Here is a 27,402-nt window from a genome sequence, read left to right on the forward strand (position 1 = left end):
CACTTTTTTTACACCATCTAAGCCAAAAAAGGGGTGGAATGAAGGAGAAAATTCCTTCCAAAGTCAGCAATCCAAGTGAGAACTTGTGAAAATCAACACCAGAAATGTCCCCAGTTTTTGAATTTTCCTACTGTGTTTGTGGTGTGTTTGTTTTGTGTTGCCTTTATGTTTGGGGGGAAAGTAGGCAGCAGTGATGGGCTCTGCGCGCTGGTGTAACCCCTTGATGCAACCCCTGTTTTTTTTTCTTTGAAGACTCAAGGAGGCCGAAGTTTTAACACTGGCACTTGTTACTTATCTCTTTCCTGCAGAAACTCTTTCCTACGTTATCACTGTTCCCACTTCCTTCATCTTCAAGCAAGTGCCGAATCATTTTACTTTTCACTTTTAGATGATGCAAAGGTTTCTTTAACTCCAGAAATAAATTTCTGCAATCACAGCTACAGTGTTACCAGGGACCTCAGCAAACTACTTTATAGAAGAGCTACATAAGAGAGACCCTTAACCAAAAGGCTGAAGGAGGGCACTGAAGGTGTTCGGCGAGAGCCTCTGGATACGTGCACAGACCTTCCGCACATCCCTCACTGGCAGTCCCCATAACTGCACAAATGCCAATGTTTTGAAAAGACTGAGCTCCGAGAGCCAGGGCTTTCGACTTGCGACTCATCAGCACATTTCCCCGCCTGGAAGCTAATTGCAGAGCAGTAAATTGTGCTGATTGCATTCAGAGCCTGGGATCCCTACCCTTCAGATCACTCAACTCCAGCTGTCCGCTTTTTAATTTCCAGCAAGCACGTTCAATCATATGAACTCTAATTAAGATTTTCATTGATATTAAGGTCCATCCATTTCAGCTATGCATTCATCACTCATGCTGATCACACTCATTCCAATGAATTTTATTTTTTTCATCTTGCACGTTTGCTTTCTCCTGATACTGTGACACCCCAAAAGCCTTTGCAAACGGAATTTCCTTCATAAAAAAATAAGGAATTCTGATACAATAGTTTCCAAAGTTTTGTCATATGAGATGAATGTTCCCATGGCAGATCAGAAAGCAGGCTGCTTAAAAACACCTACTAGTTTAATTGAAAAAGACTCCAGGCAGAGGCGACATGAACAGAGTCAACATATGTAAGAGAACCTGATCTGCATCCGTGCTCCATCAGGACCATCTTCCCTTTATTAATAGTTGGGTTTTCTTATTGCTTTTATTATCTACCACCATGAGTTTAGCAAGGCTAAACTGCCTTGTCACTCAAGTCTGTAGATACATTCTGTAATAATTCATAATCTTCATTAGTATTCAAAGACTAACTACTGGTCAAGATAGCAACTTTGGCAGAAAATATAATTAATGTATTGAGTTGAAAAAAAAATACTTTATCATGTTTGCAAGTGATAGTCCCTCTTAAATTTTACTTTGCCAAGACTGACACTATATTCCTTTGATATGTTACAATTTGAATATCTGGTAATGCATCAAAAAAGAGGCAGCTTGGAAGATGGTTTACTGAAATCCCCCAAAGAAACAACTTGGAGAAAAAAAAGAATACTATTACTCATACTGTTCTTCATCTTTTGCCTGAGCTCAAGATAATACTGCCATCTTAACCAGCTTTAACTTTGTTTTTCTTATTTAACAATTCTTGTGAGCTAAAACTCTCCTTCACGCTTTCACTGCCATCTGCATGATTACACTTGTCTTTTCTCCTGCCCTGACAAATGCAACTTTGCTTTGCTAATATCCACTCGATATTTATCTCAGCCATTAGTTGCTCAGATCACTCACTCCAAGTTCTTCAGTTCTTTTCTTCCCTCGGTTCAAAATGATCATCTTGTTTCAACTTGTCTTCAGGTCTATTCCCTGCTTCTCCCCTTGAATACATCTGCGATAAGTCACTAAATGACATAAATAAAATTCCTAGTGCTTCAAACTATCAATAGTCAAACTCTTGTAGATGGAAATGTTTGGATCATTTCTTTTTTGAATGTTAAACTTTACCTCCCTCCCCCACCCCAGATACATTCCAACACTGCTTTTACATTTGATTCAAGGGTGAAGGATGATTACAAATTTATATAGATGAAGGTAAATTAGTCATTTACACTCACTAAACCTGCCAGTCAAAATTAACAGTTTGGATACTAAAACTCCATTTATGTTTGATGAGTACTGAATGATAAACCTCACGGACTCACCATGAACAACTGCAAAAACATGTTTTTTTTTTCTTAAGATTTCCTTTATACTGCCTAAAATTGGCCTCAGCTTCATCAAGACGTGTGATTTAGTCTAATTTCTACACCAGAGAAAATTCAATCCAGCAGATGCAGGCAACCTATGCTGGAGATGATGGGGAAAGGACATATTTAAGTGAAGCCTTGAGAGGCATTTTCCCCTTTACTGGTAGTTCAGGAGTAGTGATAAAAAATGAATACAAAGAGCCTTTATGATAAAGTCATGAGCTATTCTAGTGGGATTGGCTTTGTGTATTTGTAAAAATTTCCTTCCTCCTCTACCCCATTCATTCTGATAAAAGGCTTTTACTTAGTGAAATGTTTCCTTGCAGTATCATGCTTGTAAAGGTGGCTTGTTAGGATTTGAAATGTTAGTGCTAGACTTCTGTATTTTAAATCATGTCTCCTATAGCGGGGTGAAAAATTAGGGCTACAGCTAGTTCACTGTGATGAATACTTTCCAATACTAAGTGCATTGTCAAAAATGCATTTCTGTGATAAAGCAACTTTCAAGCTCTACAGCTTTTATAGACACAGGCCTGCCAATTACCCCATAAACTTCAAGAACAGAGAAAGGGCAATACCATCTATATCAGATGAATGTGTTCTATACGTCTGCCTGCTTTCTGTGTTAAAGCTTCCCTTCCAACCTCAAGCTCAAGCAGTCTCTGAAGCATTACAGATAAAATGAGCAATCATCTGATAAATAAGATAGAGGATTAAAATGTCCTTCCTAACTAAAAACCACGTATATTTTACCATTCTGCTTACGCGAAGGCACTGCAGCTCTTTACCTCTTTATCGCTTACAACGTGTTCTGGAAGCTGGCATGCAAGTTCAGCTGCCAAAACATCTTACTCTCTGCTAATTAGAGATGCCAAGATCCCAAACAGATAAAATACATTAAGGAAATTGCTAACAACCAAAAACAAAGGCAGCATCATCTTTAAGCCTTTGCTCTGAGAAGGTACCAACTATTATATGTGCTACCTTGGAAGAGAAATTGAACTGCACAATGTAAAACAGTGCAGGTAATATATTTTCCCTCGCTTAAGAGTACAAATGGAAAATATTTTAAGACCCAATCTCATTGATTATTGAAGGGCTGATACTAGCCAGAAGGCAAGGCAAGGCAAGGTTAGCCTATACAAAAAGCAGCAAAAGTAGATCTTTAATACTAGTCTAGGTCTTGAGCACACCACCTTACCACGTATTTGTAGGGTGTGAAGATCCATGTATATTATGAAACTGTAGCTCCTTAGTTACAATCTCTACTTCTTTTCATCTCTTCTATTTGAGATCAAAATAAAGTATGTGCCATTCACAAACCACAATTAACAGTTTAGCAGCTTTGTAACACTCCAGCATTTAGTCTAGAAAATAAATACAATTCTATCGAAATTCACATAAAGCATCAGTGATCATGCTCTAAAACAATCAAAAAGAAATCATCTGGCATGTTAACTTTTCACTAGGACCCAGATTATAGAAGGTAAAGGAGGTAACTGTCAACATGGCAGCCTCTTGGTCCACTCTGTTGTTAGCCTTACTAAATTAGTACGATAATAATGAAAAAAAAACTATTTTATAAATGGGCATTTCAGTGTTATGTAAAAATCTTCAAAACTTGATTGAGCCACAACAGTCTGATTTACTACAATTTTAGATGAAGATCAAACTAAAATATTGCAATAAGGGTTTCATAATGTTCTAAATTTTCCATGTCACAGCTATAGCAAATGGTGAGAGCGCTGGATTGAATGTAACGGTCCTTAAATTAAAGTCATTTAAAAGAAAGAATTTTCCAGACTTTGAAGCTCCTTCTGTCTGCAAGATAAAACATCAATATTAATATCATTTCAAAACAGTATTTACTGAAAAAGTATATTTCTTTTAATTTTAAAGATGTTTAACAAGCAACAATTATAGACAAGTAAAAAGATTTCTACAATATATTATTTTTTCACTTGATAATATGACAAAAATAGTTCCTTTGATAAGGGCACTTAAATCATCACCTGCTTACTCTGGCCAATATTCACCTGATTTGAAATCATTAAATCTGCATCACCCATCTGGCAGACCCTAACTGTTTCAGAGCACCCAATACGGACAGCCAAACAGTCAACGTCTGGGTTCTTGCAGTGAGCAGAAGCTGTGCACAGTATTGAACAGCCTTACCAAAAACCGATGGAAAGATGGCTCAGGGTCTGGCAGGCTACGGGAGCTGGTAACAAGATCCTTGGGGCTAGGGCAGGTACGTACCCGTTCCAGTGGGGCTTGCTGATCTGGCGCCCGCCTGTGCTGCGCGTGCCCTGCTGGCCAGGCAGCCCTGCTTCCCAACCTGCCCAAGGAGCCTCCGGAGGATCCCGGCGCAGTCAGGTCAGCTCTCCCCTGCGGGAATTTCACTCTTCTACCTCTAGATATACAGATCCACAAACCACCGTGTGCTTTCCACACACCCTGTATCCTGCTTACTGGAGATTTATAGGACACTAGGGAACAGCAGCAACATGACCACTGGAGAGAGAAGGAATGAAGAAAGGAGTAAGGAAATAAAGATAAATGTGAATGGCAGGGGGAATGCGCGAGGATTGAAAGAAAGGTTAAATTTACGGTGACAGGAAAAAGAAATAGAAGAAAAACGTCAGGAAGAAAGAGGAGTGACTGAAGAATTCCCAGATGGAAAGGTCCTCTCCACTGTTTTTCCCTCCCACTCTCTTTCAAAAAATTGGAGGTGGCAGAAAGGGAAAAGAGGCTTGATCCAAGTGACAAAATTTATTTAAAGGGCTTCTTCTTTTACCCCAGTAGTTAAGGTATTTTTCTTAAGCATAAAAAGATTGAGACCAACAAGTTTCTTGCAGCAAACCAAGATACACAAAAAATGGTAATGCTCTTTCCTTGGTTTTATTTTCACTGAACCAAACGAAGAACTAAACTCTAACAGAAAGAGGAGGGGTGGATGGGGGAATCTCCTGGGCTCAATGGAATTTCCTAATGGATTTGTTGTACAGCTTGATTAAATTTAGAAGCCATTTCTTTTTTCACTTCTGATTTCACATGCTGTGAAAGAACCGTCAATCTTAGAAGGGAAGGCTATTTATCCTTCCCAATAGCACGAGCACAAGCTGCACAAGTTCGCTGCCGAAAGACAAGCTGGAAGAAGGGGACAGCCTCACTGGCAAGTTTCATGCACTCCATAACACCCTTTTCAGGATCACGCCAAGACCACCCCTTGTAACAGGATGTTTCTTGCAATAAGATCACTTGTTTGCTAGGAAGGGGGTCTGAGCAGAGTCCTTCTGATATTCCTCATGGCATAAATGCTGTTGCTTACTGTCACAACCAGCCTGTGCCACGTTTTCACGTACAATCTGCACATGGAAGGCAGCATCATTGTATTATCAATGTGACAAGTCAGGATCTCATCCCTCCAAGTTGTACTATTTAATTCGCGTGAGGTCTGTGTGACCTGACTGCTCTGGTAGTCAGCAGCACCTCTCCCTTTAGGTACCAGCTTCACAGTATTATACAAGCCAGAAATGAAAGTCTCAGCGCTGGCTGAATAACTGCAGCTCTGCTTGCAAGATACACTAGAGAGGGTGAGTTTTGTTTCTGCACAGAACCCTACTACAGAATTTGGGCACCAAAATGCATCCATATGGCTCAGCTTGAATGGCAAAAGCCAAAACAAATCTGTAAAAACTGGAATTCTAACAAAACCACTTCAATCTTACAAGAGTCAAAATATAAGACAAATCTATTTATACTGCTGTCCAGCCTTCACGGAGGTAGTTTACATTTTGCAGTGAGACTGGTAAAGGCAATAAGGATTCATAAAATTAAAATGTACAACACAAATGGCCAATAGCTATTTTTCATTCAATCTTATGTTGCTGAACATTGAATATATGGTAGATGAATGGAGCTTTTTTTTTTTTTTAATACACTTCTGGGCAAGGGAACTCAGATACTCTTGTAGCAGATATAACATCAGACAGTCCTCAGTCTGGTGACTTTCCTTGGCTCCTTGGCCAAGCCAACGCCAAAGCATCCCGAATTCTATTCAAGTAAATCCAATTAAATCCAACTGTTACAAATTCTGTTGTCCATAACAGTAAAGAAAAAAAAAATCAGTTAACCTGAAATTAAATGCACAAGATGTCAAATGGCTTTTCTAGGACAAAAGTTAAACATCTCTCTCACTGCATATTTTTTTATATGCCTCTAATCTGCATTATGCAGCTACCTTCAATTTAGCTTTGCTTTTCTTTCCTCATTATGTTATCTACATGTCTGCTGTCCCTCAGCATCATGTATCCTGCATTTGTGATGCATAAAACCTTCTGCTCTAAAACTCTTTTGCTGTCTAAATTAAGTTTCTGTGAGGACTACAAAGTCACATTTTTTGATCACTGCCTATGGGGTATCTTCCTCGCTCTTCTTGCGGGTACCTTTCCGCGTCCCTCCAGGGAGTCTCACCAGGAACAGCTCCCACAGGCACGGAGAGGAAGGCAAGTTGGAGCGTGAGAGCAGCAATTCTGCCTCCATCACTGCTCTTGCTCCCACTTCAGGAAAACACAGGTCGGCTCTCTACTTCATGACACATATACCATGCCTTGCTACGGTTCTGCAAATATTCACATGAACTTTTAAGTTTGCCACTTATTCCAAACGTTCCTGGGCACAATTTGAAAATTTTAAAAATAAATGTGGCCCTAATGTGCACCCTTCTATTCTGCTCTGTCCATCTTTGTGAGTGGACAGGGCAGTGAAATGTATAATTGGTCTCTAATGCTTTAGTTGTAAATGGCAGCTATAGCTACTAAGAATGTGAGCAGACAAGGCAGATGATATGTTAAGTAGTACATGAAATGTTAAACAAAAGAGGCAGGACGTCATTCACATTCATGTTCATCATGCTCCATAAGGAAACCTAGAAGTCGAAAAGCAATTCTTCCATTATCCTTGAAAAACATTCAAATAAAACTTGAAAAGGAAAGAAGAAAAAAACACACACACTTCTTCCATGGCTGTGAATAAACATTTTGATATTATGACATTGGAATGCTTTGGAAAGAAAAAAGAAAGAAAGACAGAAAGAAAGACAGAAAGAAAGAAAGACAGAAAGACAGAAAGAAAGACAGAAAGACAGAAAGACAGAAAGAAAGACAGAAAGAAAGACAGAAAGAAAGACAGAAAGAAAGAAAGACAGAAAGAAAGAAAGACAGAAAGACAGAAAGACAGAAAGACAGAAAGAAAGACAGAAAGAAAGACAGAAAGAAAGAAAGAAAGAAAGAAAGAAAGAAAGAAAGAAAGAAAGAAAGAAAGAAAGAAAGAAAGAAAGAAAGAAAGAAAGAAAGAAAGAAAGAAAGGAAAGAAGGAAAGAAGGGAAGAAAGAAGGGAAGAAAGCATGAAAATATACTCTACAGACTATGAGCTATTTTTAAACTTACCTGAGGCTTTCCTAAAATTCAATGCACAAAGACAGAGACACACAGAAAGTCAACACGCTTCTACAGAAGGTTTTAGGACAAAGTAAGCATGAAAGCCTCATCTATGGAGATGTCTACGTCGCCTTTTCCTACCACTCTGCGGAAGCCCACCTAGAGCTGAAGAAGTCCCCACTACCCTGCCGGGTTAGAGAGAGCAAAGGAGGAGCTGACGAGGAGGAGGCGAGGAGGAGGCCGAGCGAAGGCGGCGGGCAGAGCGCCTCGCCGGGAGGGAGGTTAGTGGCAGCAGAGGCGCGAGGGCCGCGGCGGCGCCGGGCTGCACTTACTGACGCTGCCGCAGACGGCCAGGCAGTACTCCTCCGAGTCAAAGTTGTTCCGGTTGCCGCCGCAGCCGCCGTAAAAGAAGGGTGCGCACTTGCCTTCGCTCACGTCAAAGTACCAGCGGGAGATCATGGCGCGGCACGGACCCGTCTCGGCCTGCTCCGAGCACACCTCTGCTTGCGGGAGAGCCGGAGGAACCGCCTTTAGCCCCACGGCCACGCTCCCCCCGCCGCCCGCACGGCTCTGCTGGGCAGTGCTCAGCGTTCGCACACGGAGCGAGACCCTCCCGTGCAAGAGCAAGTCTGAAGCACCGATGGCTCCGACTCGGTCTTCTAGCACTACATCTGCCCACGCCTTCAACCAGTCTAACCGTGGGCTGCTTGGAGGATTTTGCCCCGGAGCCATCACACTGAAATACGATCCAGTATGGCGGCAGCCACGCCAGGATGAAGTTTCTCCATTCCCAAGCCTCAGCAGGATCAACTTTCTATATTAATGTCACTTAGTCCATATCTGTATCATTGCTCCATTACTGGCAGGGTACGTGGACAAAGACATAATGGATTACCACTGCCCAAGAGGCAAATTAAGTAACTTTACTGAAGTTAAAGACTATATTTTGAGTCTTTATGGGAGACACCTGACAGCAGAGGTCAGAAGATGCTCTCTTTTTCCTAGTTATATACATCCCCATGCCCACCCAAACTGAGATTCCTTACCTATTAAAAAAGACCATTTACAATGTGCACAGGAAAACAAATTCTCTTCATACACCTATTTATGTATAATCATCCCATGGTTTATAATTCATGGTTTGAGGCATATATATATATATATATATATTATATATGTATACATGCACACATATGTATATCTCAAACTAGTGCCATAGATTTATCTCATCCACAGTGATTATGTACAGGAAAAAAAAAAAAGTAAAAACTGTCTAATCTGTTTTCGCTGTGAGCTGTCACAGTCTTTGCCCATATCCTGCAAAACATGAAAACCCGAGGGAAAAAAACAAACTGCACAAATTAAGTGAAGAGAAAGCAAAACCTGCTTGCAATTTGGAATTCAGCCAATTATACATGTAAATATATAACCCTTTACAAACAATGTTCCAAACAGAAAAAAAAACAATTTTATCTGCCCCACACGCTATATGCCATTTGCAAAGCTACATAACGCTAAGCATCAATATATCCCTTGTTTGCTTTCATCCCACACACAGCATCTGCAACAAACCGGTATGTTCACTAGAGGCTTCTAAATTTACAGCACAAATTTCAGTTTTGTGGAAGGCGGACTCCTAAGGGTCTAAAGGTATAAAAAAGTATCAGCGCATTAGCATTGAAAATCCCCTGCACTCTCATCATCTCTAAGATTCTGGCTATGAAAAAAATGATCTTTTCTGAGTCTGTCTTGATAAATAATAGATGACTTCACTCTCCCTGGGAGAACTGTTCTTTACTAAATACATTTTGCATTAGCTTGTCATCATTATTCAACATGCATCCATATTTGCTTAACTCTCTAAAACAATAAATATAATTTTACACATGTATTTATCAGGTTCACAGGTAGTATGCATAAGTGTTAAAAATTGGTTTTGGTCTAGAAGAAACCGAGCCATGTATTCAGTTATCAAGACTGTATTACAAATGTTTCAGTTCTGCATCTACCTGCTTGTTACTTTAAGAAAAAAACAGAACAAGAGTATTTAATTGTACAAAATGTTAAATACAATTAATTGTATGTTACTTCATGATTAATTATATACCACATTTAGCATGTGTGACTCTTCTGATTTATTTTAAAATAAAATCCAGCCCTGCGATCCAATTACGCAGTCCCAGACTTCACACAAAGCAAACTCTGGACAGCTCTGGAAGGGCTGCTGCCTGCCAATTAAAGCTGAATCTTGACTGACGGCATTAAAGAGACAGGTAGAGACAAGAGTTTTTGCCGAGAAGAAATATCATTTCAACACAGAAAGGTTTCAATAACTCAGTCTTTCTTTTAAAATTACTTAGTTAACGCTAACCTCTTCAATCTACATAGGAAGCATCTTTTAGGTTTCCCTTGAAATGCCAGTTTTACTATTAAGACAGGCTTATTACTGCTTGCAGTGTAATTTCTATGGGATGAGAAAGGCTCACAGATTCAGTCAGCTTTTCTACTTGTGCAAATAATATGCAAAGATGACGGCAACTGCCCGTTGAATAACTGATGCCAGCGGTAGCAAGGAATTAGCTTTTTGGAAGCCGAATTCCATTCATACGCATTGCAAAGCAGTGGAGCAGCACGCAGGAGACCACGGCTTAGCGCACTCAGAACAGCAAGAGCCAAATGGGGCCGGATGTCGGAGCCAAGCGCTGCGGCGAGGCCCTGCCTGGTGCCCCACGGGGAGCTGGTGCCGCCGCAGGGCACGTCCTTCCCGCACAGCCCACCTCTTTGCTCTGGGTGACAGAAATGGTCTCATGTGCAACACACATGGGCCCCTTAATGTGCTTCTTTACTGCAAGAGTCCTGGTGGCCCAAGCCACGGAACACCTGGTGGTCACCACCGCTGGCCACCACCTCTGCTGTCCTCCTGTGTTCCCTCATAGCACCCAGCATTTGTGCCCATATGACAGGGCCACAATGTTCAATCCTCAGCAGAACTGGCTAAAGCGCGAGGATGGGAACAGGTCTGCTGAGGTGGGAACTTCTCCAGGTTTTCTTGGGCCAAGGAAAAATAATAGCCACGCAAATTATTCCCTTCCACTGGTACTGAGTCTATGATGTAAGAGCTATAGTATTTCCAAAGAAATCAGCTGCAGGCAGCATACATGGCTAAATGATTCATTAAGAAACTAAAAGCTATCTTTGCTTCCTTGTTGTTGAATACAAGATGACTTACATTTTTTGCCACTGTGTGGTTCAATTTTCCTTGTTCTAAAATTTGTACCAACCGGGGCAGCAAGACGGACCTTTGCTTTGTACCAGGAACTTGCTCACCCTTCCTCAGCAAAGATGCACACTTTGGCTCCACGAAATTAGGTAAAAGAGGATGAGACACTGTCACAATTCTTGTTCCTAACTGGTCTAAATCAAACTTTCCAGGTCTTTATGGTTTTCAAACAATCCTTGAAGAATTAAATAAAATGCTAAAATTTCCTCTGTGCCTTATATCAAAGATTATATTTGCCAATACCTTCCCTCTCTGAAATCTTGTTTTTGACAAATTATTTTTGAGTTAATCAAGAAGGTGTATATCACATCTCCTCATTACGAACTTCTTATTCTTCTTCCAACCTCTTGTCACGAAAGGAGCCGTTTTGAACCAAGTGAACAGATTGCTCCTTGAGGGACATTTCTGTGGCTCATGCTTTGACTTGCTTTTTAATCAGTAGTTAAAGTTATAGACTAAAAAAAATTAGTCACACTAAACACAGGGAATGATTGTTATTTTTCCTCTGAAAAGTATAGATTTTAGCATCCCAGGAAATGCACAGTTTTACTAGGATACTGATTTACAGTGGCTCTACATAGAGTTCTTCCATAAATAGCAGCTTACCAGAGACTTGTTAGGGGATTTGGATAAAATCTATGTGCAAACATTTTGATGTTAGCTTTGATGAGCAGTTTTTACACGGGGAAATGTAAAAATATGGTTCTGAATCACATTTTAAGACTTTTCATTACAATGTAAATCGTTTCTTTCTGTTCCTCGGAGAAAACTTATTTCAAATCAAAATGAAATTATAATTGTATTATTTCAAAATCTGCATTTCATGCATTTTTCTTTCCCACACTCATATGGGACTAACCTTTCCTCTGTGAATACTAGCATTTTCATTTAAGGAATCTGAAATAAGTTTAAACTTCTAATGGGAAAAAATAAGGGTTTTTTTGATACCTTAACACACTTCTGCCATGCAAACACTAAGATTACTCATTATTTTCTTCGGGATATGAGTTTTTTTATACGACCATGAGAACTAAGCTCATTGAAAGGTTGTTCCGAGCCTTAAACCAGAAATTAAATGTGAAGAGATAACAAAACAACCTAAAGACAAGTAGGAGGAGTTAGCCAACCAACTCTGATTTGTCTTGGGAGCTACTACCTATATTTAGTTTACACTTTTGAGAAAACACTTCACCTCAGAAGAAAGATGCCAGCAGGTTGTCTTGCAAGCACTCTGTAATTTAGCCATGGTATTGGAGGATATAATGTATCTACCTGTCAAGCCTTCATCTTTGCACAGTCCCCTCCAAGTAAGAATCCCAAAGTTATTTTCAAACCTTGGAAACATTCCTAAACAGCAGCCTGGCAATGTAGCCATGACCCTTTTTCCAGCAAAGCTGAACAACATCCCCGAAGTTATACGCACAAATGGCATTGGGTAAAGCCACCAGGAGGTTTCACATCCGTCCCTTCACTCCCTCTCTTCCAAGAACGTTGCTTCAAATGAAGTATGAAATATATATTTAATATAAAGTACGCAGACATAATGTTCCAACTCGCAAGCCTTGTATTTATGCTGTTGAAGCTGACAGGAGACAGAAGCTGATTTCTATCCTACTTGTGCAGGGACCAGGCAAGCAAGGCACCCGGCTGCTTGAGTAAATGGTACCATGATTTCCCATCTCATTGTTCATACCTCACTGCAGAGCAATTGATCGATGCAAGAAAGCACAAAGGCATCAACCTCTCAAGCGCACCCCGTAACAAGCACTCAGACATAATGCTTCAAGGGGGGTGATTTGAGCTTCCAAGTCTTCAGGAACTCAGGCTCGGGGACACCAACTACCTACTAACTACGCATGCACCTGTACTAGCCTCCATTTTTCAACTTGGTGTTAACCAACTAGGGTTGGTTAGGACAAATTGAAGAGCATATGTACTTTTTTTTTATTCTTTACTGTTGTTCCAAAAAAAATGTACAATACTGTTTTTCTCAATAAATGAATCAAAAGGACAGTATTAGAAGATAATTTCACCAAAACAAGGAAACTTCTCATTATGAACACACGGTTAGAAGAGGCAGTCAAGTTTTCATTTGAGTATTCAAAGACAAAAACTAATTTTAAGAAGTTTGGAACTAGGCAGAGACACCTGTGAAGCTGGCACACGGTCTGAGATTGAAGTTGGTGCCTTGGCTACACTACTGCTAAATACTTTCTAGAGAGAAAGTTAAAACAAAAAAACATAATGATGACTTCTAAATGCAAGACTAAAGCACATCTCTTCTAAGACAGTTAAATACCTTAACATTGCAACTTCTACCCTAAACTATCAAGATCGAATTTCTCTCTCTAATGTTTTTTACTGGAGGGGGGATATTTAGAAAACGAAATTAAAAAAAAAAATCTGACAGTGCACTTGGCTAGAGTTGATGCATAAAACCACACTTCCTATTTACTTGTGCAAAAATACAAGATGAAAAAGATGGAGATAAACAAGTCTCCCAGATTTACTTTAGGGATAGGTCAATAAAATTTCATGATTTTGTGTGCTTTACCAGAGGTAGAGGTGTCCTTTCGTGTAACGCCATGACTAAGTGAGCGTAGCGAGGCACGCTGACTGTGCAGATTAACAGAGAAGTGCATTTCAGAAGTGACTGTGAAAGTCACTGAAGTGACACTGACTGTGTCCCAGGTAAGGTAGCACATTGTTAAACAAACTGCACACAACAAAAGAAAATACCCAATTAATTAGTGTTTCAATACACTAAAATGATAATTTTCTCTCAGGGAAACAGATTATCAGAGGATTTCTTCTGACAGGGTATATTTCAAATTAAACCATTCTCCACTCTCCAAGCTTATGTAAAACAACAGAATTACTGTATTTTTCAGTATGCCTGCCCTATCTAAAATATAAATATGTTGCTTTCTCATCAAGCAAGATTACTAAATACCAAAAAATAAATTCTTCTAATCTCAATATAATTTGAAGTATTATGATGCAATAGATGTGTTTAAAATTATAATGTCCAATTAAATGCTGTCAGTTATTGTAATGCAAAACAATTAGGTTAATTTTATTAGTTCTTGTTTATGTTAGATTATCATTTTAAATGAAGATCTCATCATAAGAAAGAAAAAAAAAGGTAGTCACTACAATGTACACTATTCTTTTGGAATTGTGTAGACTTTCTTAATACGCAATGTAGCATTATCATTTTCAAAATAAAGCATACTTCATAGCCTTAAAGCAAATCAGAAAAAACAAAGAACTACTTGAAAAGAAAGATAGTAACCTTTCATAGAAGCAAATAGGACAAAACAGCTGAGGGTGAAAAAAGCGTAGCTGATCTAGTGTATAGGATTAATATAGGATTATTTTTATCCCCAAATTTAGACCTGATGGGACTAGAAATTTCAGTGATAATCTGCCTTGCCTTAGAATAGATAGTAAGTGATACTGAGTGAATAAATGCACATAAATGTGCAGCAAAAATGTATCCTAGCTCAGTAAGGCCAAGAGCTGCACACCAACCTCAGACTCCTCCTCTCTTGCTAGGAAAGCACCATATGGTGACTTCCCTTGCAACTCCAGATTGCAAGCATAGTTAAAATGTCACGTCGAGCAGCTCTGCTTAAATTCGCTCCTAAATGTTTAAAGAAATCCAGCTGAATAAGAGAAAGCAAAACCAGTCGCTAAAGGGCAGCATTACATGCCAGATGAGGCAGGGCGACCTTCTGCTGAATCTCTCACATCTGCTGACAGGTATGTGGAAAAGCTGCCAAGCGTTTTTGCCAGGCTGCTGCACTGACCCCGTTGCTTTCGTTTAAATGAACCCTGATAGCTTCCCATGTTGACAGGAGACATTAAGCTCAAACTGCTTATTCTTTGCTGCAAGATAGAAGAGACTGATTTTTCTCATCCCCTGCAGTGCAGGGCAAGAGCAGAACCAAAATCAGAGCCAGTTCCACATGCTGGGAGAGCGAATTTCTGCTTGGGTCACGTGCTGCAAGAGTCACCTGGAGCTGGGAGGTCTCCGCAGCAGCTCTGCAGCATCCGCATCGCGGAGAGGACAGCGGGCCTCAAACTGCCCTGCTGCTTGTACTGGCCATCAAAGTCACCCTCGTGCTCCAAACAAGCTCAGCATCAACAGCCACTCTGCTTCTGCAGGGCTTCATACAACTAAGTCACACATCGCTCAGCAAGAATTCAGCGATAACATCTCCCAGGGACTGAAGGTGAAAAAATGCAGACTTGAAATGAACTGACTCTTTGGATCCCATCAGCCTCAGTCCCGCAGTGAAGGAGATTTAATATTTGAGGCCCAGCAACAGCATATCTGAAAATTTAAACTCCATCTGTTGCCCTGCTCCATCTGAAAACCAATAGTAGAGATGAACCCTCATCAAAGGCAGGAAAGGGAATATTGGCAAGTATTGTGCTAGGAAAAGCAGTAGAAATAAATAAAATCATCCCTTTCCCTCACTTTTTTGAATAAACATTAGAGCTTATAAAAATATGGTTGCTACAGAAAATGAATGAAAAGACTATTTTCCTGTCAATGGCATCTGTCGTTCTCTAGGCAAGACTGTAATTGTTTTTGCTGAAAATAAGTTTGCAAGTAGTTCTACAATTGCTATTTTGATCACAATTCATTAAAAGATGCATAGAAATAAGGCTGCCTGACAAATTGATTCTACAATGGCTCAAGTGTCTATAAAGTATAACGTTTATGCATATTTATGGCTGATGGCAATCACTGCATTGATCTGTGGGAGAAAAGGCTCAGTACCAACCCACAAATAGATCTTAATTTATGGTTTTAGAAGAGAACCAGCCCATGATGATTTCACATAGGAAAAGCAACAACTACAGAACTGGACAAAGCTAATTCCTGTGCTCTTCAGTGCTGTGACATAGTGTCAGTCACAGCCTCAGAAAGTATAGCAAAAAATGGGCTGCGAAGAATACTCCCATGGGGAGTATTCTAGGATACATTTTCTCAACTGCATGGACTAACACTTGAGGCCTGAACACTGCTCAAGTCCACTAGAAGGAAGATCTGACACAGCAGCCTATCTGGAGGGGCTTCCAAATGGTTTGCAGAGTATGGATCCCTTGTAAATGGCCTACAAGACACCTCTGCCTTTTTCATGTATGAGGAAAATGAAAAACTCTTCTTCTGTTTCCAACAGCAAATTCACAGCAGATGCTTTCTATCCTGGATCTGCTAGCAATATCAGGAGGATCAGGGAGCCCCGGGGGCAGCTTCTCTCAAGTGCAACATGGGAAGGAGAACCAAAGCTACGTATCAGTCACAAGCTTCTTCATTTCCAGGTGAACAAGTGTTTGCACGGTGCAGTTCTGTTAGACATCATTAGTGCCCACCAGGCAGCAATATCAGCACACCCAGGTCTCTGCAAGCAAGTAGGGAGTCGGAAAGCCTGAGATGATGTGGCAGAACCGCTCCGAAAATCTCTATCCGAAACACACCGCCCTCACCTCATCCACAGCCCCATTCTTGTCTCTACCACATATTTTAGAGATGCTAACCAAAAAGCGGTTACTTTTAGACCCTGGAAAAACAGGGTGGCAGGTCTGCATTTTTAGTTGGCAAACATAACTTTTGAAAATGTATTTTTAAGGTGACTTCCATACTTTGCCTCTACATTCATATTATTATGACCTAATACCCTGAAGGCTAAGCATCTTAACCTCTTTGAAATATCAACCTCAGTGAAGAAATACAGTCTACCTAATTTGTTCTCATTTCCACTCATTCAAAATCCCATTAAAGGTACTTTTTTTTTTTTAATATTCATTTACTTGTGAGAACAGGGCATTTCAACCCTGGGCTGTGAAAGCTTGTATATGGTAATACATTTAATTGGCTTAAAGATTTAAATATAATTCCCCCTGCTGCCGAAGTGGCCCTCCAATAGCTGAGTGAAACATCCAGAGTTACGTAAGGCAGATGCATACAGCTGCCTCTCCAGCCTCAGAAAGAAACATTTGCACGTAATTTCATTGAAGTATTAACATTTTTGATGAGTGTATCTCCACACAGGCTGAAGAGAAAAAACTATATGAAAAAACTCTCCTTGTTCTAAATATTTGCTTGGACATGTAGTGCTCACCCCTCTCCTTCGCTATCTGCTCTGCCGAACGTCCACAGCGAGGTTCAGGAGGAAAGGACAGCTAAGCACACACACCAAAGCAGGGCTGTTCTAGCAGCCCTCAAGGTAGGAGGTGAGACAAAAGGAGCCAAGGCCAGGTGTTTTCAGCCTTGTCTCAGTGCTCTCCAAATCTATGCTGTTTTGTGTCTACCTCCTGCAAGTCCCAATCCCATTCATTTTAACTGCAGCTCTTCATCACTTTTTCTGCCATCATCTCCTGCAATTATTGGTGAAGTTGTAAGCACGGCAGAAGAATCATTATCTATCTTGCAGAGATTTCTATCGTATGGAATTGCTCTGATTAAAATTTAAATATAGGAAGACTTCATTCAAATATGTATTGTGGAGAGAAAAGCTTCATTCAAAAGTTTGTTACTTTACAAAAAACACACAACCCTATCAATTTCCATGAAAATAATAATATACAATAACCAGACTTTCTAGGAAGATGGACCTCCAAAGAACATACTTAATGGAAAAAGGGAGGAGGAACCAATTTGCAAGACCTAGAAGCCAAAGCACAACAACGCTGCACCATAGGGTATTTTGCTGTTTGGAACATTTTTGTTGTAAAGGGCTAATATACAGAGCAAGAATATCAGATTTTCCAACCCCAAGCTCACTGCACGCAAATTTACCTCTGACTACTTCTTCCACAGATTCTGTGGTTGTAGTGGTAGTGGTAGCGATACTGGTTGTTCTTTCAGTTGCCTCCTCGTATTCCTCTGTCTCCTCTTCAATTTCATCCCCGTCATCGTCGTCATCATCAGCGTCATCATCTTCCACAACTGTGAGCTCCTCATCTTCCTCTTGATGCTCTTCTGCTACCTTATCGTCACTAAATGGAGAAAGCGAGAATGCTCTTGTCAGCCACACAACAACTTCAACTGACAAGTGAGAATGTTTTATTCAGAAACCCTGTGAAGACCACAAGGCACCTGCTTCTTCCCCTCCCCGTTGTGAAGAAGCAGGGACCCTGGGATGTCCCAGCAAAGATGGGTAAATCAGAAACACCAAAAGTCAGCATTAACAAGTCTGGGAGAAAACTGGCTATCAAGATGCCAGAAGAGAATTCCTCCTTTCATGCAAGGATGGAAAAGAGGATCCCCACCAGCAGTGCCATATTTGGACAGCTGAGCAACACTCCAGATATGCTGCTTCATGCTGCCATCAAATAATGGGGTTTTATTTCAAAAGAAGCCCAGGTTAGCTCCAAACACGGCACTGCTCACACGCACGCCGAGGCCCAAGCAGCCCTCGGGAGCTTCTGGGCCGCAGTGGGTCTCCCAGTGAGGGGCGCCATGACCGGGCCTGCCCACCGCCCTCCCCTGCCTGCTCAGCCTCAAACCTAGCGCCGATCCGGAACCTTCTAAGGCGGCTGCCGGCTTCTTTGCCCTGCTGCTAGAACAGCGCTCAGCTTTCTGCACTGACATGCCACTTTAAAAAACTATGCAGAGCTTCCTGCTTGGACAAAGTTTACTGGAAAACGTGCCCAAAATAAAAGATTTCCAGTGCAGAACGTCCTTGAGGGAAGGAGTGGGGGGCAAACCAGGAGGGCTAGAGGGGATGGCTGCACTCTGATGCTGCTGAGGCCATCACCTCAGGCAGAACCTGCATGCTCACCAAAAAAATAAAATAAATACAAATCTTTGGCCCTAATGAGCTGTCATGTGCAGAAATACCATGTATAGAAAGTCATGTATAGAATGTAAGCACAAGTATTCCTGTCCATGTTAAAAAAAAAAAAAAACAATTGGGATAAATATCTTTATACATCATAATGCTTTAAATGGCTATTCACAAAACTGCTTAAACACTTTCCAAGCTTTAATCAGCCTTTGATGATGGAAGGAGATGCTGCACATAGGCTTTTACCTGGCGGCTCAATATGTCAGGAATTTTCTGGGATCACTCTTCATTCTGTATAATTTAGAGGTTACAGACCAAAATGCTTAGCACAGACCTACTGCTGTTGCTGCTTTTGAAATGCTTCCTAGCACCTGGCTGTGTCAAGGTCGCATTTTTATTAATCTGCTCTTCTATTTAGGATTGACTGAGTAAATGATATCTAAATATCCAAGCAGGCAGTAGAGTCTCCATCACCATCGCACACAAAAGGCTTCTCATCTTTTCCATGGCATCATGGATGCCAGACTCCTACATCAAGACAACCTGTCTCCCTCCCTTTGCTATCTCTTCAAGCATTGCTCAGCCTCTAACATTTCATTTTATAATATGTTTGCTTTCAAATTTGTAGTAGATAGAGCAGAGAGGAGAACAATATACTTGTTAGTATGATTTTAAGGTGATGTTAAGAAATAATATATATATGAGATTCTCGAATGTCATATACCTAAGTGTACTGGGAAAAAAACGAGTCTCCAAACAAGAATGAATCTGTTTGCTCCCCGCTGCCAAACATGTAGCCTCCAGAAACAAGGGGGAGGAGTAATTAGGCTTTCCATTGTGTAAAGCCCAGATACGTTTTATATATAAAAATGGTTGCGGTATTAATTCATTTGCCAAAATGCTCCGATTAAGGGATGACATTTTTTAATATCCATACAACAGAAATAAATGAAAAGGGAGCAAAACCATACGCACTCTGTATCATTTTCTATTGGTATTCTATTTATAGCAAAGTCAAGACTTTCTACTTCATTTTCAGTGGCTCCCTTTTAAACAGCGTATTTCTTTTTTGGAATTTTTTAATCAAGTATGTCACCTTTTTATACACACAAAACAATTGCCCTCAGTATACTGTCACCTTTCAACTACAAGAGCAGGGTGGGCTTTTAAACCCCGGTATCTGTTTCTGACTGCAATACTAATGAGCTTCCAGTCTGGGGTATCTACATTTACCCTAACCATCCTGAGTATAATACACCCAACTTTTCATCAAAAGCATTGGATATAATATGCCTTTCAACATTAGAGAGAGCTGTTCTATCTGTCTATCTCGCTCCTACCTATGCTAGACATACAGAAACAAAAAAAAAAACATGTGTAAAAAAATGCAATTCTTTTTCATCTTCCTTTCACATGAATCATTACTCTCAGATACTGGCAAGCTCACTCAAAAGTTGCTTTTTTTAAAAAAAGAAAAGAACAAAAACAAACTAATGAGACAAAGGAAAGTCAATTAGACACATGGAAAGCCATTTCAAAAATAATTTTATGCATGCATCCAATATCCATCTGTTTTTTAGCTACATAAAAGCAACTCACAGGACTATGCAAGTCCACAGCACTCTGCTGGGAAATTCTTAACTTGCAGGCAACCTGTGTTTTCTCTCGCATGTGTGTGTAAAGGCAGCAGGATGGCAGAACAAAATTCTCTTTTCAATCCGTACTTCTTTTTTGAGAAACTATTGCTGAGCTAGGGTCACCGCCTAGAACAGTGAAATCCAGAGGCTGAATTTGTTTCAGTATCATCAGTGGGAAGCAAATCATTTTTATTTATATTTTTATTTATATGGACATTTTGGTATGTCCTAGAATATTCTTTCTACTTTTTTGATCATTTCTGGAAAAATCTTATTTCTGCTTGTAACATATTCTGCAAGACTCAACCACAGGGGCAGTATTTCACAGGATTTATTTTACTGCAAGGTACAAGGAAAAGGAACAAATAAAACAGAAGCATCTCTGCCTTAGATTCTGACACTTAAGTGGAACGGTTTGCCATTTTCTTACAGAATTAAAATGCCATTAATTGGACTTTAGAAATCATGCCCCTGTTTAACATTTTCTTTGAGCTCTCATGGTAGAGAGGGTCATAACTAACCGCAGGCTTTTAAAGAAACTCTCATCTCTGCTACTCGCAGGGCTGCGATGCTGCTGGAAAGGGGAGAGGGCCCGCTGAGGGTCCGCCCTGCATCTGCGGTTAGTAAGACAAGTGTGAGCATTGTGCTTGAAGACACAACTTTAGCATAAACAGTGTCAGATTTTGTTGTGCTTCTGTGGTAAACAAAGACACTGGGATGACTTGACATATTTTTAGTATCATAAAAGCTAATATGCCTTGTGAGAAACATGAAAAAAAAAATGCTCGGTTTTGTTTCTTTGGATTCTATTGCTGCTATCATTCTGGACCATCAAAGGGCATCCAGAACAGACTAGTTCAGCAAAGGGACAAAGTGTTATTTCAACATTGGCAAGACAGCACAATGTCTGCAATCCAGGACAAAAGCCCCTCTGTCGCGGACTGCAGAGATCTCCGTACCTCCGTGTCGCACGAAAAGCTCTGCTGCCCCTTCCCCTTTCGCCATGAGCCTCACTACAGGGCTGCCCTCCTGTCGCTGTGTCCAGCTTATTCTGCACACCTTTCACCTCAGCATTCAGCTCAAATCCACAGCTTTCAATTTGTTTACAGAAAAACACATGTGCACACTCAGAAGCCTGCAAGTTTTCTCCACGTAAATAAATGTAGCAGGTACACTCGCTTCCTGCTGTTACTACAACTCGCCTTCCTCGGCGAGAGCGTATGACTCGGTCTTGTTTCTTTTGGAGCCATGATATCTTGACAGCTTTTTCTCTATAATCCCCTGACACCACCCCAGACAGGGCTTTATTAGCAGCACAGGCTGCAGCATCTCATTTACACGGAATTGTTGACACTTTGCCTTGGCTTAACAGTGCTGGTGACAGGATTTTCCAAAGGCTGATCAAAAAAATTACCTGACATGCTGACAAGTTCACATATTCGCAAAACCACATTATCATCAGCTGAATTTAATGATACAGCAGTAAACAAGGGAGGTAGATTGTTAGGCCTGAGCGCAGCCACGGAGGTCTTGCAGGTCCCACACACTGCACGTCAGCGCGGCTCATCTGGAGGCTTCTGGCCAACGGGGGCAGCAATTCCCGTTAGCAGCAGATGCACCATGGCTTTGAAGCTGTTGCCTCAACCTTCCCGTATGAGGGATATTAAGACCCAACTCCCTGGAATGGAAATGAGGCCTCTCTCCAGCACGCGAGGAGAGTCATGGGTCAGTAATACAAGCCACCGACACGACCTTCACATGGATATGTGCAGGCAGGTACACGGAGCTCGGCAGTTCCAGCATCACTGCCTGACGCTGCAGATAACGCAGGAGCTTCGGGTTGCGGTTGCCAAAAAATGTAACTGGCTCCATAAAACCCACACTAACTACCGTGTCTCTGATGAGCGTATTTCTGTTTTAAAAAACACATCCACTATCTACTTCATCACATATTTACAAGCCATGTTTAAACTATCAATATGCAATGCATATCTAATAAATTTATTAATTTATCACTTGAATAAGAGCTAACCACAATCTATTATTTATTTATTTTCCACAGAATTGTGCATCATCCTGCCACTTCATGAGGATGGCACTGAAGGAAAGGTAAAAGCAAGTGAAGGAAAATGAGCTATGCTACCTCCTGCTGTTCTAGAAATGAAGACATTAGTGAAAGAAAGCTTCCTTTTAGTATTCTAGTAATCTACAATAGGTACTGTGGCAGAATATAAATTAAAAGAATCATTAGTCTTCCTTCTAACTATGTTTCAGAACTCATGGGACTGTACCATAAGCTCCTTCCATACTGAGAAGACGTTTCTTCTGCAATTATTAACTTCAGACAAAAAAAAAAGGGGGGAAAAACTTTCAGTTTAGGATATAATATACCTAGGCACTAATTACTGACTTTAGAAAGTGGCTCATGTTTGTCTGCAGCAAACTCCAATCCATCTTGATTCACTTAAATTAGGATTTTGCTGAGTAACAACTTAAAAACATACACCCAATCACCGAGTGAAAAAAAATGACAAGGTGTTAAAGACAGATGTTTTAAGATCTGGAAAGATTAGCACGCATTATGCTTTTTCAACAATATTTTATTGCAAATAGATCCCATCTGGACTGTGGATTTCACCAGCCACTAAGACTGAGCAAATAGCTACGGCAAAGCAGATTGCAGGAGTGGAGCCGCGTCCACAGCCGGCGTCCAGGCAGCAAAGCCAGGCACGTTTGCTCAAGCTGATGGCAGTTCAAGCACCCCGACGTCCTTCCATGAAGCTGACTGCTGCGAGGGCTCCCATCCTGCTGCTGCCCCAGCTTCGGACAGGCACAAAGTTAACATCAACCCTACCACCTAAAGAAGCACTTGGCCTCATGCAGATCCAGCGAAGGAACTTCAGGAAACATGCAAAGGGATGGAACCTGTAAGGAAGCTGTTTCCACTAGCTTAACAATACTTTTTTGTCTGAATATATAGAGTATACGGGGAAGCTCCAAAGCAAAGGTATTTAAAAGTGGAAGAGAAAACAGGTAACGGAAAAACTGAATGCCAAATCAATCACTGCAAAAGACTAAGTGTTAATGCCTTAAAACACAGCACAATTGTGAAAGACAAAGGAAATTACCGAAGTATGACACATGCTTGGAATCCACACAACAAAACAGTACATTTCAGAGGACCTCATTATCATGCTTTCGATTAGGAACAATTTAGCAAACTAACAGGCAAGAAACCAAACTTGCTCAAGGTTGACTGGTTGATTCTGTGTTCTTAGCACATATTGAAGCTAAATTGTGCTTCCAACTTTCCCATTCCTCTTCCTCCTTTTACTGTATTTTTAAACCCTTTACAGTAGAAAAACATGCTTGATTTCATTAATTTTGGTAGAAAACATGAAGAGTTGCATTAAAAATCTTTTAATCTAATTTTCTGCCTCTAACAGATACTTATGCTTTCCACATAGCTGAACAGGAAAGCATACTTCACACCACAAGGAATTTCTCTGCAGCTGACCTGCGTGGAACCATTTGAGGCACATTCGCAGAAGGTACCTGATGACTCACATGCAAGCATGCTCTTTCAAAACCCACCTAGCTTAATCTGTGAAACAAAACCTTCCTTTTGAAGAAGGATTCAGCAAAACCTCTGTCACTTTTAGAGAAGGACAGAGTAATAAATTTAACCTATACTATCTCTCACCAAGATGGTGTATGCATATACAAAGATACGTACATATAAAAATAATTTTAAAAAATATTTCATAGTAAGTTTTTAGAACATCTAATAGATTTATCAGAAGGTTTTTTTTTTCTTTTTCAGTTGATTACTAAACGAACATATATCGAGAACCTTTTCCCTCGAACTTTTCAGGCTTTGCAAGTGAGTACCTCAACTTTTTACTCATCCATTTTCTGCCTATTACTTAAGGAAAGCTCTGCAGCTGGTGACTCAGTTTTGTGAGGTAATAAAAATGTAGCTCTTCTCTGCAAATCAACCAGCTCTTAAATGTGCAAGTTTTATGCCTTTAACTGCCTGGAAAGGGCTCAACATTCACTTAAGCCATATTGGCGATCTGCATAGCTGGCAAACCGCTTCCGTAAGGGGGCACGAGAGCTTGGCTGTTTCCTACTCATCACTTCCTCAATTGGATTAATTCATTCCACCCATAGGCTCGTCCATCACTTCAGTTAATGCTTTATACTCAAGAGGTGATTAGATTTGCCAACTCAGCACTGCTGTAATTACCTCTTAAAGCAATATGCTGTTTCATCAGTTCTATTCTAACTTTACACGTTCTAAGAAATCCAACACTATCAGTCTTTCTACAGTCATTAACACTCCTGCATTTCTTTGCTTTCAGAATTTTAACAAACTCCATATGAGAAAGGACAGAACAGCTATAAAAAACTTACCGAGCACTATCCAAGTCTAAATACTAAAAAACTGCCTTTACGAGAGAGAAACCCAAATCGTGTAAAAATGTGAAATGCAGCAATAGCAAGAGATATTCAAGATACATGGTAATATTATGTCTGTAAATTGACGCTGGCTTAGTTAAAATTAGGAAGAAAAGCAAACTAAGTTCCACCATAAAGACTCCAGAAGCCCAAGGAGCACTGAACCGCCACGCTGTGTGCCGCACTGTGTCACTGAGCCGCACTCACCACCTCGAGCTGCAAAGCCCGGGCGAGCTCCGCGCCTCTCGCCTGCCGCAGCTCTCCTGCTGCTCTGCTGAGCACAGAACCAAACAACAGCAATTGAGGAGCAGCGGCCAGGTTTGCCCAAAAGGGCAGGGAATCTTCCACATGGAAGAAAATCAACAAAATCCACGGCATTTGACTTTTTAAATTACCATAGGTTCCTTGTATACTCACCACATTTGCCTACTAACTTTACTTTCTGTGTGTCACTATGTAGACTTCAGAATTTTTCACAAATATTTGCCACAGGCAGACAGCCAAGTCTCTATTTAGCCTGCCAGTTTATGTCAAGGCAGGAGTCCAGCATACCATGAGGACTTAGTGTGTTGCTACATTAAGTCAGGGCACTATATGACTACGGCCAATTTAAACACACTTTGTGACACCCTGATTTAATGACAACACCCTAGGGAATTTCGATTATAACTGAACATCAGTTCAGGTTAACTTCTCGACACTTAAAATGTGAGTAAATTAGGTAAAGCTAATGTGTGTTGACATCTTATTACCTCTTGAGACAAAGACAATAAAAAGAGCTAGATGCTGAAAGAAAAAAAAAAAAGTGTAAGAATCTTTATAAAGAAATTAATCAAAAAAGCAGCCCTGCCTGGTCCCTGTGATTCCCCATCCCCCAAATGCTAAAACTAAACTGGCAACTAGATGCACAGGATGTCACCTGGAAGCATAATGGGCACATAGGATTATGCTACTTGCACCATTAGGAAAAAATACCAGAAATTTTAAAAGACTTTCATGATACTTTTGAATTCAGGAAGGCAATCAAGAAGAGCTTTCCAAGGTGTCTATCACTGAGGCAAAAAGGATGAATAGAGAGAAGAAAGTGGACTACATTGCTGTGGATTACTTATTGAAGAGGAGAGGCACATAAGAGACACATAAGGAAAATCTGGGAATTTTCAACCTGACTATCGCTCCTGAAGATGTTCAGCACCGGGTACCAGTACTGCCAAGCACTGAGACACGGGCAGGGAACCACGGAGCGAGGCTGAATCTCAAGGGCAACCAGAGCTCTTGGGTTATTTGGCTGTACTGCAGCTAGAGAGCGGTGGCTCTGCAGCTGCATTGGAAGGCAGCAGGTACATCTGGCTGTCTCTCAGGCAGCCCTTGTTTTAATTCTTAATTAAAAGTGGGGATAACTGCAAAGAACGGCGCAGCTCAAGACGCCTGTGACCTCCCAGTCAGTGCTGAAGGAGATGTTGGGACAAGCATGACCCGACACTTGGGAATTAACGAGGGGGGGACGCGTCACCTCCTCCCCGCGCGCCCGAGCTCCCTGCTCCTCTCAAGCAGGGCCGGCGAGGCGCCGCGCCGCCCGGCTCCATGTCCTGCTGCGCGCAGAGCAAAACCAACACGGACCGAGCAAAGACACCCACCCCAAGGCACACAGGGCCTGCTCCAGAGGTGGCTGTTGGGAGCCAAAATAAGGGACACTCTGGAAAAGGGCACATAGAAAGTGAATGACGCAGGGATTCCTCTAAGTGTTTAGCACCATAAAAGCAAGCACATTCAAATCCAGATCCAAACAGTGTGAGCTACGAAGTTATTTTAAAACCCATCATCTACATTTATTGGCTTCTGTTCTGTCACTAAAGCAATTTTGAGAAACACAGATATAGTCATTTGCTTTTCAGGTTGGCACCTCTATCTCAAATACATCATCTCATCATCTCCGCTTTGACGCGAGCTTCTTAAAGCAGTCACAAGTGTTTTATCCGACTGCATTTCCCGAGTTTACGTCACAAGGCCCTTAAGGAAGCAGAGCACCCCCCTACACTCACGCCAGGAGGAGGAAGGCTGCGACACGGCTGCCGTGGCCACCGCCACCGCGTACCCATTCACCCCCATCCGCCCCAGCCTCGGCAGCGAGCCGTGATGACTCTGCCGGGGGAGTGACGGTTTTTGCTAAGGGTTGCCACGCTCCCATGCTCGGGTAAGGCTTTACAGCAGTAGGGGATGAAGCGGCCGGCCTCGAGGCTCTTCCTCCCAAGCCAAGGAACTGGCTGGGGGCACCTGGCTCATGGGTGGAAACAGGGAGAAGCAGCGATGACCGCAGTAACTGCTGCAACAGGAATGTTAAGGAATCCCAGACAGAAATCCATGTTAAAAGGCTTTTAAAGTAATAGCATAAGGTACTTCTCTGAAAGGACAAACTCACGTCCTCTCATCTTGCTATCTTTGTATGGACGGCATTATTTTGCAGTACTTGTAGCAGTGGTCAGAAAAGCAACCCACGAGCATCTCCTGGAACTGCCCTTTGAAGTCCATACCAA

At 41.2% G+C, this 27,402-nt stretch overlaps 1 protein-coding gene across 2 annotated transcripts in view; it reads right to left on the bottom strand.

The window, feature by feature from the left end:
• APP (amyloid beta precursor protein) overlaps positions 1 to 27,402 on the bottom strand; it is a 187,764-nt gene that overhangs the window by 69,769 nt on the left and 90,593 nt on the right. Inside the window, exons 6-7 of one of the 2 annotated variants that reach the window (XM_088529802.1) lie at positions 17,780 to 17,979; positions 8,018 to 8,185 (exon numbers count right to left, since the gene is read on the bottom strand). In XM_088529802.1, coding sequence (XP_088385928.1) covers positions 8,018 to 8,185; positions 17,780 to 17,979 — 368 coding nt within the window. The remainder of the gene's footprint in view (positions 1 to 8,017; positions 8,186 to 17,779; positions 17,980 to 27,402) is intronic. The other variant, XM_088529803.1, reaches the window with a different exon arrangement.

This window comes from Tinamus guttatus, unplaced genomic scaffold (genome assembly GCF_059628265.1).
Source record: "Tinamus guttatus ecotype Peru unplaced genomic scaffold, ASM5962826v1 Tinamus_guttatus_pri_ptg000347l, whole genome shotgun sequence".
NCBI classification, from domain to species: domain Eukaryota; kingdom Metazoa; phylum Chordata; class Aves; order Tinamiformes; family Tinamidae; genus Tinamus; species Tinamus guttatus.